Consider the following 15155-nt stretch of genomic DNA (forward strand, 5'->3'; position numbering starts at 1 on the left):
ATTAGTTATGGAGGTCTATTACGTTTGTCTTTGTGTATGTGTGTAAGAGAGGGGGGAAGAGGGAGGGAAGGTGGGGGGATCTTTATATATAGTCTTGAGTGTTCCAGAACCCTCAATATAGGTTGGTCTCCAAGTCACAGAGATCCACCTGCTTCTTCCTTCCTAGTGCTATGTAGGGTTAAAAAAGTGTCACCATGCCTGGCTAAACCTTTATCTTGCAAAGTTTCTAATTTGTGTGCTCTCTCTCTCACTCCCTCCTTCAACCCCCTCTCACTCGCTCCCCCCTCTTGGTAAACAAGATGTACAAGAAGTTTGTAACTTGTGATTTGTTTGTGTATGTATGCGTGATAGTCTTACTGTTTAGCTCAGACTGACCTTTAACTCATGATCCCTCTGCCTCCTGAGTGTCGGGATTGCAGGTTTGTACCACAGTGTCCAGATGTAACTTGTAATTTTTGTTTTATATTCAGAATACTTACTTATGTATAGAATTTTGCTATTTGTAGTTTTATATTCTTTCCCTTAAATAAGGCCCCTCCAATCTCTTTCTAGGCATTTTTTTTTCCGAGACAGGGTTTCTCTGTGTAACTGCCCTGGCTAACCTAGAACTTGCTTTGTAGACCAAGCTGGCCTTGAACTCACAGAGATCCACCTGCCTCTGCCTCCTACGTGCTGGGATTAAAGGTATGCACCACCACTGCCCAGTGTTCGAGGCACCATTTATAATTTTGCCTTTGTTCAAACAGTATTTATAGTCAAGATCTAGTTAAACATGGAAATATACAAATATTGATCACTATTCAAAGAATTTTAAGGTTTAAATTTTTCTGGATCATAGTTTTTGAGGTTATACTATGTTGTCAATGTATTTGTGTGTGTGTGTGTGTGTGTGAGAGAGAGAGAGAGAGAGAGAGAGGGAGGGAGGGAGGGAGGGAGGGAGGGAGGGAGGGAGGGAGGGAGGGAGGGAGGAGAGGATCTAATATGTACTAGACAAACACCACTGACCTATATCCACAGCATCAGTGAAGTTAAAAACAGGTTTGGGAAGAACACTATTTGGACTACGTCAAGGAACCCTTGATAGTGTTTGGAATGGAGTAATAAAATTGTGATGTTAAGATGAGTGAGGCTGCTTTATTGAATAATGCATCAGTGGGAGAGATTGGAGCTTACTCAAAGAGAGTGCAGAGTCAGGAAATCTCTAAATCTGAAATAAATGGAACGTGATTATTTACCTTTTGGGCTTTAGCATTTAAATACATTTTGGGAATTTTGTCTGAAATTGTATTGTTATCGAGTGTAATATTTTTATTTGTCCTGCTAGTGCTACCACAGTAGACTTTAAAGGAATTAACCTGAAGTTTAATTGAATCACCCCAGTGGTCTGTTCAAAGGAAAAATAACATGGGAGGATAATTTGAAGATCATTCTCTGAAATTGTTTAGCTCTTTTGAAGTGGGAATGTGAAATCAAATTTTATTAGATACAAGAACTGAATGACTGCAAAGGTTAATGCCTCATTCCCTTGAAACTTACAATGCTAACTTTGGGAGTACTCCCCACTTTACTCATGTAAATGTTGTAGTTTACTCTCTTTATGTATCCTTTAGCAGTGATCTCACAGGGATCTGGGGGATGGATTAAAGTGTTTGCTGCACAATCAGGAGAACCAGACGACCAGAGTTTGGATTCTTCATACCCATGTAAATGCCAGGTGGGCATAAAATAAAGTGGAGAGTGATTGCAGAAAGCGATGCCTGCTGCTGCCATCCACACAACATATATGTACATGTACCTGCAAATGTGTCCTCTCACAAATGTGAACATACCAATACATATGCATGCACACCATGCGCATACCAGAAAATGATTTAAGTGCTAGCAGTTACTAAAGTCCTGTGGATCAATGAACATAGTCATGTCTCCTCTTAAGATTACTTAAAGTTTTGTTAAAGGGAACACATGAAGACTGTCTTTCAAACAGATAAAACAGCATTTTGATTACTATAAATATTAGTGAATAGGGACTGTAGACATGGCTCAGCAGTTAAGAGTGCTTGCTGCTCTTGTAGAGGACCAGGACTCAGTTCCCTGCATAGATATGGCAGATCACAACCATCTGTAACTACAGTTTCAGGGGATTTGCTGCTGTCTTCTGGCCTCTGTGGACATCAGGCATGCATATAGAGCATACACATACAGTGCAGGCCAAATAAATCTTAAAAAATAAATATTAATGAGCAAGCATTCATCCATGAAGACATTGTCAGTTATTCAAAGAAGCTTAGGTTTCTGAACTCAATTCCAGGGATCAAAGAAAGGGCAAATCCAAGATAAAAACCTAGCATTGGGAAATAGTGTAGAGAGGATATTTCAGTATTTCCCTTTTATATTGCTGCATTTGAATTTTATATGAATAATTTGAATTTGTTGCATATATTTGAAGCAATTGGAATCTATTAGACTGGGATATGACAAAGCACTCAATTTACAACTAGCTTAGTTTGTGAAAAGCACTGTTATTTTTTTAACCAAATCTATGGAGTCTCTGTCTCTTTCATCTTAAAATATTTGATGTCTTGTGTGTGTGTGTGTGTGTGTGTGTGTGTGTGTGTATGAATGACACACATGTGTGGAGATTATAGAGGACAACTTGTTGGATTTGGTTCTCTCTTTTCATAATTCAGGTCCTGGGACTCAAACTCAGGTTGTTAGACTTGGTGGTAAATGCCTTTATCCACTAATCCATCTTGGCACAATTTTAAACTTTCATAGAACAGGAATATTTTCCTAAAAAGGAATATTTTCTCTGGTCTTCTTGGGAAAGTGAAGAAGTGGGATGAGTTTTCTAAGGTTTTCACTTTTTATATTGTTCAAGAATAGAAAATACAAACTATGTATTTATACAGTTTACATGGAAATTGCATGTAAAGGCTGGGTGGTGGTGACACACACCTTTAATCCCAGCACTCAGAGGCAGAAGCAGACAGATCTCTGAGTTCAAAGCCAGCCTGATCTACAGAGCGAGTTCCAGGATAGGCTCCAAAGCTGCACAGAGAAACCCTGTCTTGGAAAAAAAGAAATTGCATGTAGAGAAATATACTACATCTGGTTTGTCGTCCCCACCACCACCCCACCACCCCGCACACTTTTTTGGATAGAGTTTTACTGTATAACCAAGGTTGGCCTGGAACTCACTGTGTATTCCAGGTTAGCTTCAAACCTGCACTGATCCTTCTGCTTTAGCCTCTCAAGTGTTAGAATTATAGGTATGAGCTACCATGCATAGTTATGTGTCTGAGTATTATATTTAACATTTCAAGGAACACAGGAAATGATAAGCACTAATATAAATTATGTGAACAGTTAGCAACCTCTCTACAGTATGGTCGCGGTGGTGTGTATGTGTGTACAGCCTCAAACTCCACATGTAGAATAGGATAACCTTGGAGTTCTGATCTTTCTGTTGGCCGGCACTTCCTGAGTGCTAAGACCATAGGTGGGCGTCGCCTCACCTGTTGTTGCTAAGATCACAGGGTACCATTAGTTCACTTCCCTTCTCTCCCACTACTGCCTGCTGCTAAGAGTTTATACTCCTTCTGTCTTCAGTGCTTCCTGTGCTCATAATCTGTGGGCTCTTCTGAGTACGTTCAAAGGGACTCTTGATATAATGGAAAGTAGTTTCTCTAAAAATAAAATGACAGCTCTGATTCCTAATGAAAAATTCTGTAGTAATTTTGGAACAGTGTGGGGAGTTGGAGGTGGTGATTTAGGGATGAGAGGAGCATGTGAAAGAGCTGCTCAGGCAGCTACCAGCAATTTCCAGCTCTGCACAGCCTTGCCTGCTTTTCCTCACCATTGTGTCTCTAACAGTCAGTATAATGCCGGGCCCATAATGGAGACTCAGTAAATATTTGTTAGATAAATAAATACCAACTTAGCTTCCTATCCAAGGTTTGACACTCAGAACTGTCCTTGATGATTCTGAGCTACTGTGTGACTTTCTTCTCAAAAGCAATTAAGGGGCTGTGAAATCTTGCTTCCTTTGAAACGTTAGGTTTTTAAAGTTTCTTCATTGTAAGTTGAGTCCTAATACCCCAAAGTGACGTGTGCTGAGCCTGCTCATCTTGCTTTAAAACATAGAAATAGAAGTAACTAAATAAGAACATGTCTTCTTCATCTGCAGAATGAATAACATGGGGAAATACTACTTTTATTTCTTACTGTTGTTCTAGACAGGGTTTTATCAAGCCCAGGCTGGCCTCAAACTCAGCATGTGGACCCCTGCTCCATAAGCAAAAAAATGTAACAAAACATTTAAAAAGACATATCAGGTATAACGTATTGAAACTTAAAAAAGAAATGAATCCTTTAAGTTAGTACTTTTAAATATGCAGTACTCACCACAATAGGGCTGTGCAAGAATCTTCAGCAGTGATGGAGGTCTTTTATATATAGCCATTGTGAACACTTCAGTTGTAGCTAGTGAAGCTGAATTACTGAATTTTTAACCCTACTCGAATTTGTTTTTGAAAAATTGTCATGTAGAACCAGGTGGAGGCACATACCTGTAATTTCTGCATTCAGAAGGCTGAGGAGGGAGGATTATGAGCTGAAGTAAGTGTGAGCCATAGATACACCTTGTCTAAAAAATTGCCACTAACAACATTGACCCTTTTTAGGTGTATAATAATTGGAATTTTCCTTTAATTTTTTTCTTATTTTTGCATTAAAATGAGAGCTTTATACTTGCTAGGCATTTTTATTTTTGTGTTATTGGTTGTGAATGTTAAAAACATTTATTTTTGTAAATGTACATTTACATTTTGTGAATGTAGCCAAATAGAATAGGTTCCCATCTTGGCAAATACAAAAGCAAAAACAAACATAGCCAAACATAAAGAAGCAGAGAAAGATTTATTACCTACAGGAAGGAAGGTAATGGGGAAATTATTTCCAAATTAGTGCTTGCCTGTTACAAAGGACGCTTGAGGCTTTTTTTTTGAGACAGGGTTTCCCTGTGTAGCTTTGAAGGCTGCCCTAGAACTAGCTCTGTAGACCAGGCTGGCTTCGAACTCACAGAGATCCGCCTGCCTCTGCCTCCTGAGTGCTGGGATTAAAGGCGTGCACCACCAACGCCCAGCAGTTTGAGGCTTTTTATTCAGGAAGCCTACATGTTTTCATGCAGGAGCTGACCCTTTGTTGAGCATGCTCAGTTAAGCAGTCCAGCAGAGCGGTGGTGGCGCATGCCTTTAATCCCAGCACTCGGGAGGCAGAGGCAGGCGGATCTCTGTGAGTTCGAGGCCAGGCTGGACCGACAGCCTCCAAAACAAACCCAAAACAACAACAACAAAAAAGCAGTACAGTCCTAATTATGATGAGCTTAAGGTCATAATTTAAGAAGGAATGATAATAGACAAAATTTGGTGTATGATTAGCCTAAAGTAGTAGAGCACATGTTCAAAAGTTAGGACAAGGAATATTTTTGGGCATATTCAGTTTGTATCATAAAGTTTTAGCTGAAAAGAAAGGTAAAGAACTGTTTCAAGGTATGTTAATATAGCAGTTTACCCCGAAGGTTCCTGCCCCATGCAGCAGCTATCAGAAATGCATGTGCAGATTCATTAAACAACACCACTATCACCACCACCACCACCACCACCACCACCACCACCACCACCACCACCACCACATCCACCACAGGGCAGCACAGTGCCACTACTCCTGAAAACTCCCTGTGCTGCCTGAGTCTTATGCATAGGCCATGACAATCAGTGGTCTATTCTCCCTCTTCTCCTTTAGCCAGACTGTCTAAATTACATAAAGCCTTTTCTTTGCAACCATCAGGATTACCCTAGGTCTTTGCAGACTAAGCAAATAATCTAACTACTACTAAGCTGCACTCGCGTCTGTTTCCTTATCAGATTGTCATAGACCTCAGGCGAGTAAGATTAAGAGATATCTATTTAATAACACCAAGACCTGCATTTGTAAGTGGCTACCATTATATTGTATCTTTTTCTCTTTTTTTGAGACAGGGTTTCTCTGTGGCTTTGGAGGCTGTCCTGGAACTAGCTCTTGTAGACCAGGCTGGTCTTAAACTCACAGCAATCCACTGCTTCTGCCTCCTGAGTGCTGGGATTAAAGGCATGTGCCACCACCGCCCGGCTACATTGTATCTTTTTTTTTTTTTTTGGTTTTTTTTGGTTTTTCGAGACAGGGTTTCTCTGTATTGTCTTGGAGGCTGTCCTGGAACTCGCTTGGTAGACCAGGCTGGCCTCGAACTCACAGAGATCCACCTGCCTCTGCCTCCCAAGTGCTGGGTACATTGTATCTTTTAAAAGCATGTGTTTTCAAACTATAATTTGAAAAATATGTATTTGTTTTAATTTTATTATTTTATTTTATTTTATATATGTGTGTGTTGCCTGCATGTGGGTCTGTTCCTTTAGAGGACATTGGGTCCCCTGGAACTGAAGTTACAGATAATGTTGTGAGCTGCCATGTGGGTGCTGGGAATTGAATCAGGGTCCTTTGCAAGAGCACCAGATAACTCTTATTAAGCCATCTTTCCAGCCCCAAGCTTTATTTATTTTTATTTTGTATATATTGTGTATTTTGTCAACATGTATATCTGTGCATCATGTGCATACTTAGTGCCCATAGAGGCCAGAAGATGATGTTGAGTCCCCTGAAACTAGAGTTATAGATGGCTGTTAGCTGCAGTGTGGATGTTGGGAATTGAACCTTAGTTCCCTGAAAGAGAACTATGTTGTCCAGGCTGAACTGTAATTGTGCTATAGTCAGGCTGACCTTAAACTCACATTCTTCCCACGTCATCACTCTGAATGCAGGAATTATAGGAGTGTATCACTATGTTTGACTATAGTTTTTTTTCCTTTTCATGGAAAATGTTATTATGGTATAATCTAAAACCAATATAAATAATCTTCCCATTTCTGTTTTGGATCATTTATGCTTGTCTCTGTTCCACAATTAAGAAAAAGGTACCTAATTAGCGTTATCTGAGCCTTAGGAACCTTCATGCCTTGAAAATATTTCAAATTTTTATCTAATGCATTGTTACCAGTTATAACACTAAAGGAAGAAATTAAAAAATGAAGTTCATTAAAATAAGCAAAAGGGAACACCAGACATAAAGCAAAAGATACCCAGCCTACAATCTACAACCCAGAGAAGCTAGAACCCTCTTCCAGAAACAGGAGGCAGCAGATGCAGAAATCCACAACTAACCATTGTATCAAGCTCCTGGAGTACAATCGAAGTGACGGAGGAGCGATAATATGAACAAAGGAGTCAAGACCATGACAGGGAAATCCACAGAATCAGCTGACCTGAGTGAGTGAGAGATCACTGACTCAGGTCTGACAAATGGGGAACCTGTATAAGACTGAACTAGTCTCCCTTAATGTAGGTGACAATGGTGCGACTGGGATAATATATGAGGCCACTGGCAGTGGGTCCAAGATCTAACACTAATGCACAAACTGACTTAGTGGGAGCCCATTCTATATGGAGAGATACCTTGCCCAGCCTAGAAACGGGGGTGGGGTGTGGAGATGTGCCTTGGTCCTGCCTCAAGGAGATGATGGGACAGACTTAACAGATTTCCTAGGGGAGGCCTTACCCTCTCCATGGAGCAGATGGGAAGTGTATATGGGGGGAAATGGGAAGAGCAGGATGAAAGGAGGGAGGGGGAACTGGGATTGGAATGTAAAAAATAAATTAATAAAAAAAGAGAAAAATAAGCAAAAGGGGGCTGTCGTAGTGATCTGCTCTCTCAGAAGATCTGGGTTTGATTCCCAGAACCTAAATGATAGCTAACAACTACCTGTACTTCCAGGTTCAAGGGCTAGTATGACCTTTTCTGATTTCTGTGGGCACTACACACATGTTTTGCACAGAAATGCAGCCAAAACACCCATACAAAAATCTAAAAGAAAAAAATTTTTAAGTAAACAAAATATTTAACTGTACAATTTTCATAGAAGATTTCAAACAAGATTTCCTATTCTAAATTTTGCATTGTTTTAATGGTGCCTATCTTTTAACTGTTATTTAAACATTATTCTACCGCTATCTCAAAATGAACAGTTGTAGCACTAAATTGATTATTTATCCCTTCCTTCTATTCTACTCTGCTAACTACCTGTTTCCTTCCTCTCTCATATCATGTAACATCACCACTATCATCTGCCCACTGGCCCAAGCTAGGAAACTACAAATCATTTTACCATCTCTATTTGTCGTTGGGTCTTGATGTGCTAAACATGTCTTGGAATTGCCTCTGTTCCCTTTTCCCCCATGCACATGTCAGAAGAGCCTGTTATGCTGTTGCTACAATTGAAGTAGCTTCCTAATTGGTATCTCTCCAACCATCCCATTGTCTTCTATACTGCCTCTGCAATGATTCTTTAAGATACAGATCTCAAGCCATCCCCCCATGTAACTTGTTCATAACACTCTGTTACCAGTAAGGTAAATTACAAACTGTTATTGACATGAAACCCCCTACTATAGCAATTCTTTCATTCCCAGTCTCTCCAATTTTTCTACCTCTGTGCTTCCATTTGTCTGCAGTTTCTTCATATGTAGTGAACACCTTTGCCTTTTAATAGGCTCTAAGGAGCCTTTTCTGAGCCATAGTGTCAGGAACCAATCGTTAGCCACCTTCTGTATTCTCTGTCCTAGTGTTGATCCGTGTGAATGTGCCACGTCCAGCTTTGTATTCTAAGAATCCCATTTCCTGGCACACATAACAAGTGCTTAGCAAGTGTTAGCTGTTCCTTGTTTACATTTAGTTTATAACTTATTACTGCTACAAAGAAACTACTACCTATAAAAACCCTGGAAGATAATGGGGCATACCTTCCTCCCTCCCTCCCTCCCCTCCCTCCCCTCCCTCCCTCCCTCCCTCCCTTCCCTCCTTTTGTACTGGGAATTACATCTAGGGCATTACATCCAGGGTCTTGTGCATGCAAAGCATCCACTTTACCACTGAGCTATACCTCCATCCTTTAATTCATATTTGTAAAGGATTAGATTTTATATTACATTATATTTTACATTTTAAAATGTTGTTTCTTTATATACGTGGGTGCTCAAAGGCCAGAGGGAGCTTCTAGTATCCTCATATACTACAACCTCCCTTTTCCATTTGAGGCAAGTTTCTGCTTATATTTTTCTCAGCTATGGAAGCCAGAGCCAGCAAGTCCAACAATCCTTCTGTCTTTGCCCCACTCTGAGCTACACTAAAAGCTGTGTGCTGGATGCCTGGATTGTTATATAGGTACTGGGATATGAACTCCAGTCCTTGTGATTGCACAGCAGATGTTCTTAACTACTGAGCCATCTCTCCAACCCTACCTTTTATTTTCTATAGTAGTCTTATTTTCTGTATAATCTTTTAAATCAGTATAATATGACATGTTACAGTAATTTATGAAAGGATATGTTAGGAAAGTGTAGTATTTATTGTGTGGTGAAATTCTAGAGTGTGCTTATCAGTGCACTTATTTTGCATACCTGATTGTTACCACAGTTATGAAGCCTATTATACATTTCTCTTTTATGTAGATAAGACATTTTGTGTTTCTTTCCAATGAGCGTAGTAAAGATGAAAACTTAACTGAGAAACCATTAGTTTCTAGTGCTGTTACTTATTGCATTCTTCTTGAATATGGTATTATTGATATTCTTAAAATTTATTTTACTTTTAAAATTTATTTTGTTGACAATTTCGTATATGAGTATAAGTATTTACCTCATTCCTCCCCCCCTTCTACTTCCTCCCATGTCTCCCCCCCACTCCCTCTCCAATTCATGATCTATTTCTTCTTTATTATTGCTACGTGTTTACACACACCACACACCCTGCTGAGTCCACTTAGTATTGCTCATATGTTTAGGGATGACCACCATCCCTGGAGAAGACTGATTCTCCATCTCTCAGCAACCATTAGTTGACTGTATCTCTGTATTTAAGGGGTGGGACCTTGTAAGATTTCTTCCATCTATGCTGGCATGTCAACTGGTATTGTCATTGTGCAGGTCTTGTTTAGACAACAATATTGTTGTGGTTTCATGGATTCATCTTCCTTGTCATGCATAGAAGACACTATCTCTTAGTAGATATCCTGGTCTTTTGACTCTTAAAATCTTTCTGTCCTCTCTTCTGCAATATTCCCTGAGTCTTAGGTATAGGATTTGTGTTGCAGATGTATCAATTGGGGATGAGTACCTCATGGTATTCTGCATTTTGACCAGTTATAGATGTTCTGTAATAGTCTTGATCTGCAAAAATTAAGCTTCTTTGATGAGAAGTGAGAGCTTACTTATGAGGGAAGGCTAGTGTCTGGAGGTAGGCACTGGAATGTGAGATGGCTCAGAAGGGCTTGGTTCTTGGTCACTGATCATCATATTCTTTTTTTGTTTGTTTGTTTTCGAGACAAGGTTTCTCTGTGTAATACCTATGGCTGCCCTAGAACTTGCTTTGTAGACCAGGCTGATCTTGAACTCACAGAGATCTGCCTGCCTCTGCCTCCTGAGTGCTGGGATAAAAGGCATGTGCCACCACTGCCGATTCTTTGTTTGTTATTTTGTTTGTTTTTGTTTTTCGAGACGGTTTCTCCGTGGCTTTGGAGGCTGTCCTGGAACTAGCTCTTGTGGACCAGGTTGGCCTTGAGCTCAGAGAGATCCGCCTGCCTCTGCCTCCTGAGTGCTGGGATTAACCACTGCCGATTCTTAATTCCTATGATATTCTTAATTCCTATGTAATATAGTTGAGCTAATCTAACTTCTGAAATTTCTTTCCAAAAGGTTTCACTAGAAGAAAAAAGTGCAACCATTATTTATGACCCTAAACTTCAGACTCCAAAGACACTCCAAGAAGCTATTGATGACATGGGCTTTGATGCTCTTCTCCACAATGCTAACCCTCTCCCTGTTTTAACAAATACTGTGTTTCTGACTGTTGCTGCTCCACTGACTCTGCCATGGGACCACATCCAAAGCACATTGCTCAAGACCAAGGGTGTGACTGGGGTTAAGATTTCTCCTCAGCAAAGAACTGCAGTAGTAACTATAATCCCTTCTATAGTGAGTGCCAGTCAGATCGTGGAGCTGGTCCCAGACCTCAGTTTAGACATGGGAACTCAGGAGAAAAAGTCAGGGGCTTGTGAAGAGCACAGCACGCCTCAGGCAGGGGAAGTCATGCTGAAGATGAAAGTGGAGGGGATGACCTGCCACTCATGCACTAGCACCATTGAAGGCAAAGTTGGAAAGCTGCAAGGCGTTCAGCGAATTAAAGGTAATTCTTCTGGTGTCTTTTTTATTGTTTTGTAAAGCTATTTTGTGTTTTGATCTTTAAACTTTTTGCTTTCTTCCCAAGCAAGAGTTTCGAATCCATGGGTCTGCAATTGCTTCCTGCTTCATTGAATCTGGAGGCGTAGCATAGTCCCAGGATTAATGTTAGTGAAGTTAATGATTATAATGAAAGGTTATGAGAGTCTTGAACTTAATAGAAAAGGCAGCTGCAGTAACAACTTGTGGAGTTCAGGCTTCTTGAATAGGCTCCCTGGAGTGTTCTAGTGGAGTGATGCAGAAATATGGAGACCATAAGAGCAGCGGTCATGTCTTTTTCTTGTTTCCAATGTATGTCAATCCCATTTTCTGAAAAGCACAATAATATTTAAGAAAAAGCATTGAGTGGGGGGACTGGTGGAGGGACAAGGGAGGAGAGGTGGGAGAGGGAGCTGGGATTGACATGTGAAGCATGCATGTTTCTAATTTAAATGAAAACACATATAAAATAGAAAAAACATTGAGAAGAGTGAAAGAGAAACAGCAATTGACTTTGAAGTGGCTCAGGACTAACTAAATTAAATGTTTCTGTTTATTAATTAGTGTCCCTAGACAACCAAGAAGCTACTATTGTTTATCAGCCTCATCTGATCACAGCAGAGGAAATAAAGAAGCAGATTGAAGCTGTGGGCTTCCCAACCTTCATAAAAAAGCAGCCCAAGTACCTCAAATTGGGAGTCATTGACGTCGAGCGCCTGAAGAACACACCAGTCAAATCTCCAGAAGGATCACAGCAAAAGAGCCCATCATATCCCAGTGATTCAACAGCCACATTCATCATAGAGGGCATGCATTGTAAATCATGTGTGTCAAATATTGAAAGTGCTTTATCTACACTCCAGTATGTAAGCAGTATAGTCGTTTCTTTAGAGAATAGGTCAGCCATTGTAAAGTACAATGCAAGCTCAGTCACTCCAGAAATGCTGAGAAAAGCAATAGAGGCCGTTTCACCAGGGCAATACAGAGTTAGTATTACAAATGAAGTTGAAAGTACCTCCAGCTCTCCCTCCAGCTCATCTCTTCAAAAGATGCCTTTGAATGTAGTTAGCCAGCCTCTGACCCAAGAAACTGTGATTAACATTAACGGCATGACTTGTAATTCTTGTGTGCAGTCTATAGAGGGTGTCATATCAAAAAAGCCAGGTGTAAAATCCATCCATGTTTCCCTCGCAAATAGTTCTGGGACTGTTGAATATGATCCTCTACTAACCTCTCCAGAAACCTTGCGAGAAGCAATTGAAGACATGGGATTTGATGCTATCTTGCCAGGTAATCATCATTTTTCTTTTATATCCCTAATGGTTTTGTATTCCTGTTTTGTTTCTTCATTTGGCTTTTATCAATGAGAAATTATTCACAATCACTGAAATTCTACCTGTTTTTGAGATAGGGTTTTACTATGTAACCCTTATTGTATCGGCCTGACTAGCCCTGAACTTACAGAGATGCACCTGTCTCTACCTCCTTAATGCTAGGATTAAGGGCATGCACCACGACACCAATTATTCTCTACGTGTGATTGGGTTTGGAGATAATGGCTAGAAGAGTCTGACATAATGAAACTTTTATATATTCACATGGGTCAGATTTTCTTGGGACCTGGGTGGGCATTAAACAAATTCAAAGTCAATGCTGAGAGAGGGTAATAACAATGTATTTGTTGAGGGCTTTTAGGATTTATCCATTTTAAAGAAATGGATGGCAGGCCTGGAGGTGTGGGTTGTGATATATGACAAGGTGGCAGCCAGAGAATAATTAATACCACAAATGAAAAGAACCTTTCCTTTTCCATCAGACATCACCGAGCCATTGGTAGTGATAGCTCAGCCCTCATTGGAAACACCACTTTTGCCTTCAACTAATGAGCCAGATAATATAATGACACCAGTTCATAGCAAGTGTTACATACAGGTCTCTGGAATGACTTGTGCTTCTTGTGTAGCAAACATTGAACGGAATTTAAGACGAGAAGAAGGTAAGACACTTTTAAGTATTATTTTATGTACTTATGTCCAGATTCTTTCCCACTTGTGTTTTGTGACCATGCTTATAGTTCTTCCAAAGACTTCATAAAGAAAATCCTCGATGCACAGAACAACCCTGAATTTCTGGTTGTTTTTGTTAGTGTTATTTCATTTGTCTTAGGGTCACATTTTAGTGCCAATGAAATTGACTGAAAACTTTATAGCTGAAAGAAATACATAGCATTACTATTGTGAACCATGGCTATAAAGAACTATGAGAAACTATATTTTTGTTAAAGCTTTCCTTAAAAGTAATAATGAATAAGAGTTAGATATTGTAGCCGGGCATTGGTGGTGCATGCCTTTAATCCCAGCACTTGGGAGGCAGAGGCAGGCAGATCTCTGTAAGTTCAGGGCCAGCCTGGTCTACAGAGCAAGTGCCAGGACAGGCTCCAAAGCTACACAGAGAAACCCTGTTTCAAAAAACCAAAAAAAAAGTTAGATATTATCTTACCTATATAAAACACCAGAGACAAACCATATTTGTATAAAATTATATTGTCTCTTCTATCAGTTTAACCTTTGATCTTCCCTTGTGGTAGGAAGTTCATGTTGCTTAGTACTGTATATTTTAACTTCAGGTTACAGAATCTTTGAAAATCAATATCATAGTTTTTCTTCAGTCACTTCGATGTTTCAGCTCAAATTTATATTCATATTTATAGATGTTTCAGTATAGCATAGTAGCTTAGTTAACAATATAGACATGTGATTATGTCTAATGAGACCAAAGTCTTATGTTTGGTACTTTGACTGCCCTAACCCTAGGTGTCTTGATGATTGTTGTTACAAGGGCTGCATGAGAAAGTTAGGATTAATGTAGCAAGCATATCCTGTCAATTGAGGAAATAATTTCAAGTGTAATTAGCACATCATCTTTTATAATAAAACCAGGAGATTACTTTTGTGAAATGTATGACACACATCTTTGGTTCATTGTGGCATCTTCATTCAATTACTTGTGCATTACTTATTGAAGCCTCCACTTCTCCTGACTGGATATGCAGTCAAGGCTTTGTTTGATTCATTAAAGGAAGAGTGGAAGAGGCAGACAGATCTCTGTGACTTTGAGGTCAGCCTGGTATGCATAGCCAGTTCCTGAACAGCTAGGACTACATAGTGAGATCCTACCTCAAAAGAAAAGGAAAGAAGAAATGGAGGGAGGGATGGAATAAATGAATGTTGACAAGCAAATGAATGCAGAGGAAGTTTGAACAGTTCCTGTTTGGGGAGCATTATAGAAACTTTTTTTTTCATGAGACACTGTTAGTGCTAGTTATACTTGCCCCTCAAGGCCTTGTGAAAGGTAAATACAGGCTTGGATATGAAGTGACACTCCCAGCCCGCATTTTAAAATTTGTTAAGCTAATTCTCTCTGTTAACCACTACTGTCCTTTTTGCTACCTCTTAACACACTGTTGGCCTTAGTCTGTGGAACTAAGAAGTAGTGGGCTCCTCATTAAGTCTGCATTGCATTACTTTAAAAAGCCCAGTGGTTTGAAGAGTCAAGCTCTTTGGGAGAGCATGCCTCATTGGCAGTGCATGTACCATGTCTAGCCTCTGTGAGGTTTGTGTTCAATTGCCCAGTACCACCCCCCGAGATGGAAAAGATCAGAAAGAGTTCTCGTTATGCCCAAGAGATCTGTTAAAATTAAAATGACTGCTTTTTGAAATTTAAAAAGTTATATTCTATTTTTGCCAGGCTATTAAGTACATTCAACAGAAGCACAAATTCTACTTCATCTATAT

At 39.8% G+C, this 15155-nt stretch overlaps 1 protein-coding gene across 1 annotated transcript in view; it reads left to right on the forward strand.

Annotated features, from left to right (window-relative positions):
• Atp7a (ATPase copper transporting alpha) overlaps nucleotides 1-15155 on the forward strand; it is a 110647-nt gene that overhangs the window by 54364 nt on the left and 41128 nt on the right. Inside the window, exons 4-6 of the mRNA XM_040744317.1 lie at nucleotides 10840-11329; nucleotides 11926-12651; nucleotides 13178-13357. Of these exons, the coding sequence (XP_040600251.1) occupies nucleotides 10840-11329; nucleotides 11926-12651; nucleotides 13178-13357 (1396 nt within the window). The remainder of the gene's footprint in view (nucleotides 1-10839; nucleotides 11330-11925; nucleotides 12652-13177; nucleotides 13358-15155) is intronic.

Source organism: Mesocricetus auratus, unplaced genomic scaffold (genome assembly GCF_017639785.1).
Source record: "Mesocricetus auratus isolate SY011 unplaced genomic scaffold, BCM_Maur_2.0 Super-Scaffold_100003, whole genome shotgun sequence".
NCBI lineage: Eukaryota > Metazoa > Chordata > Mammalia > Rodentia > Cricetidae > Mesocricetus > Mesocricetus auratus.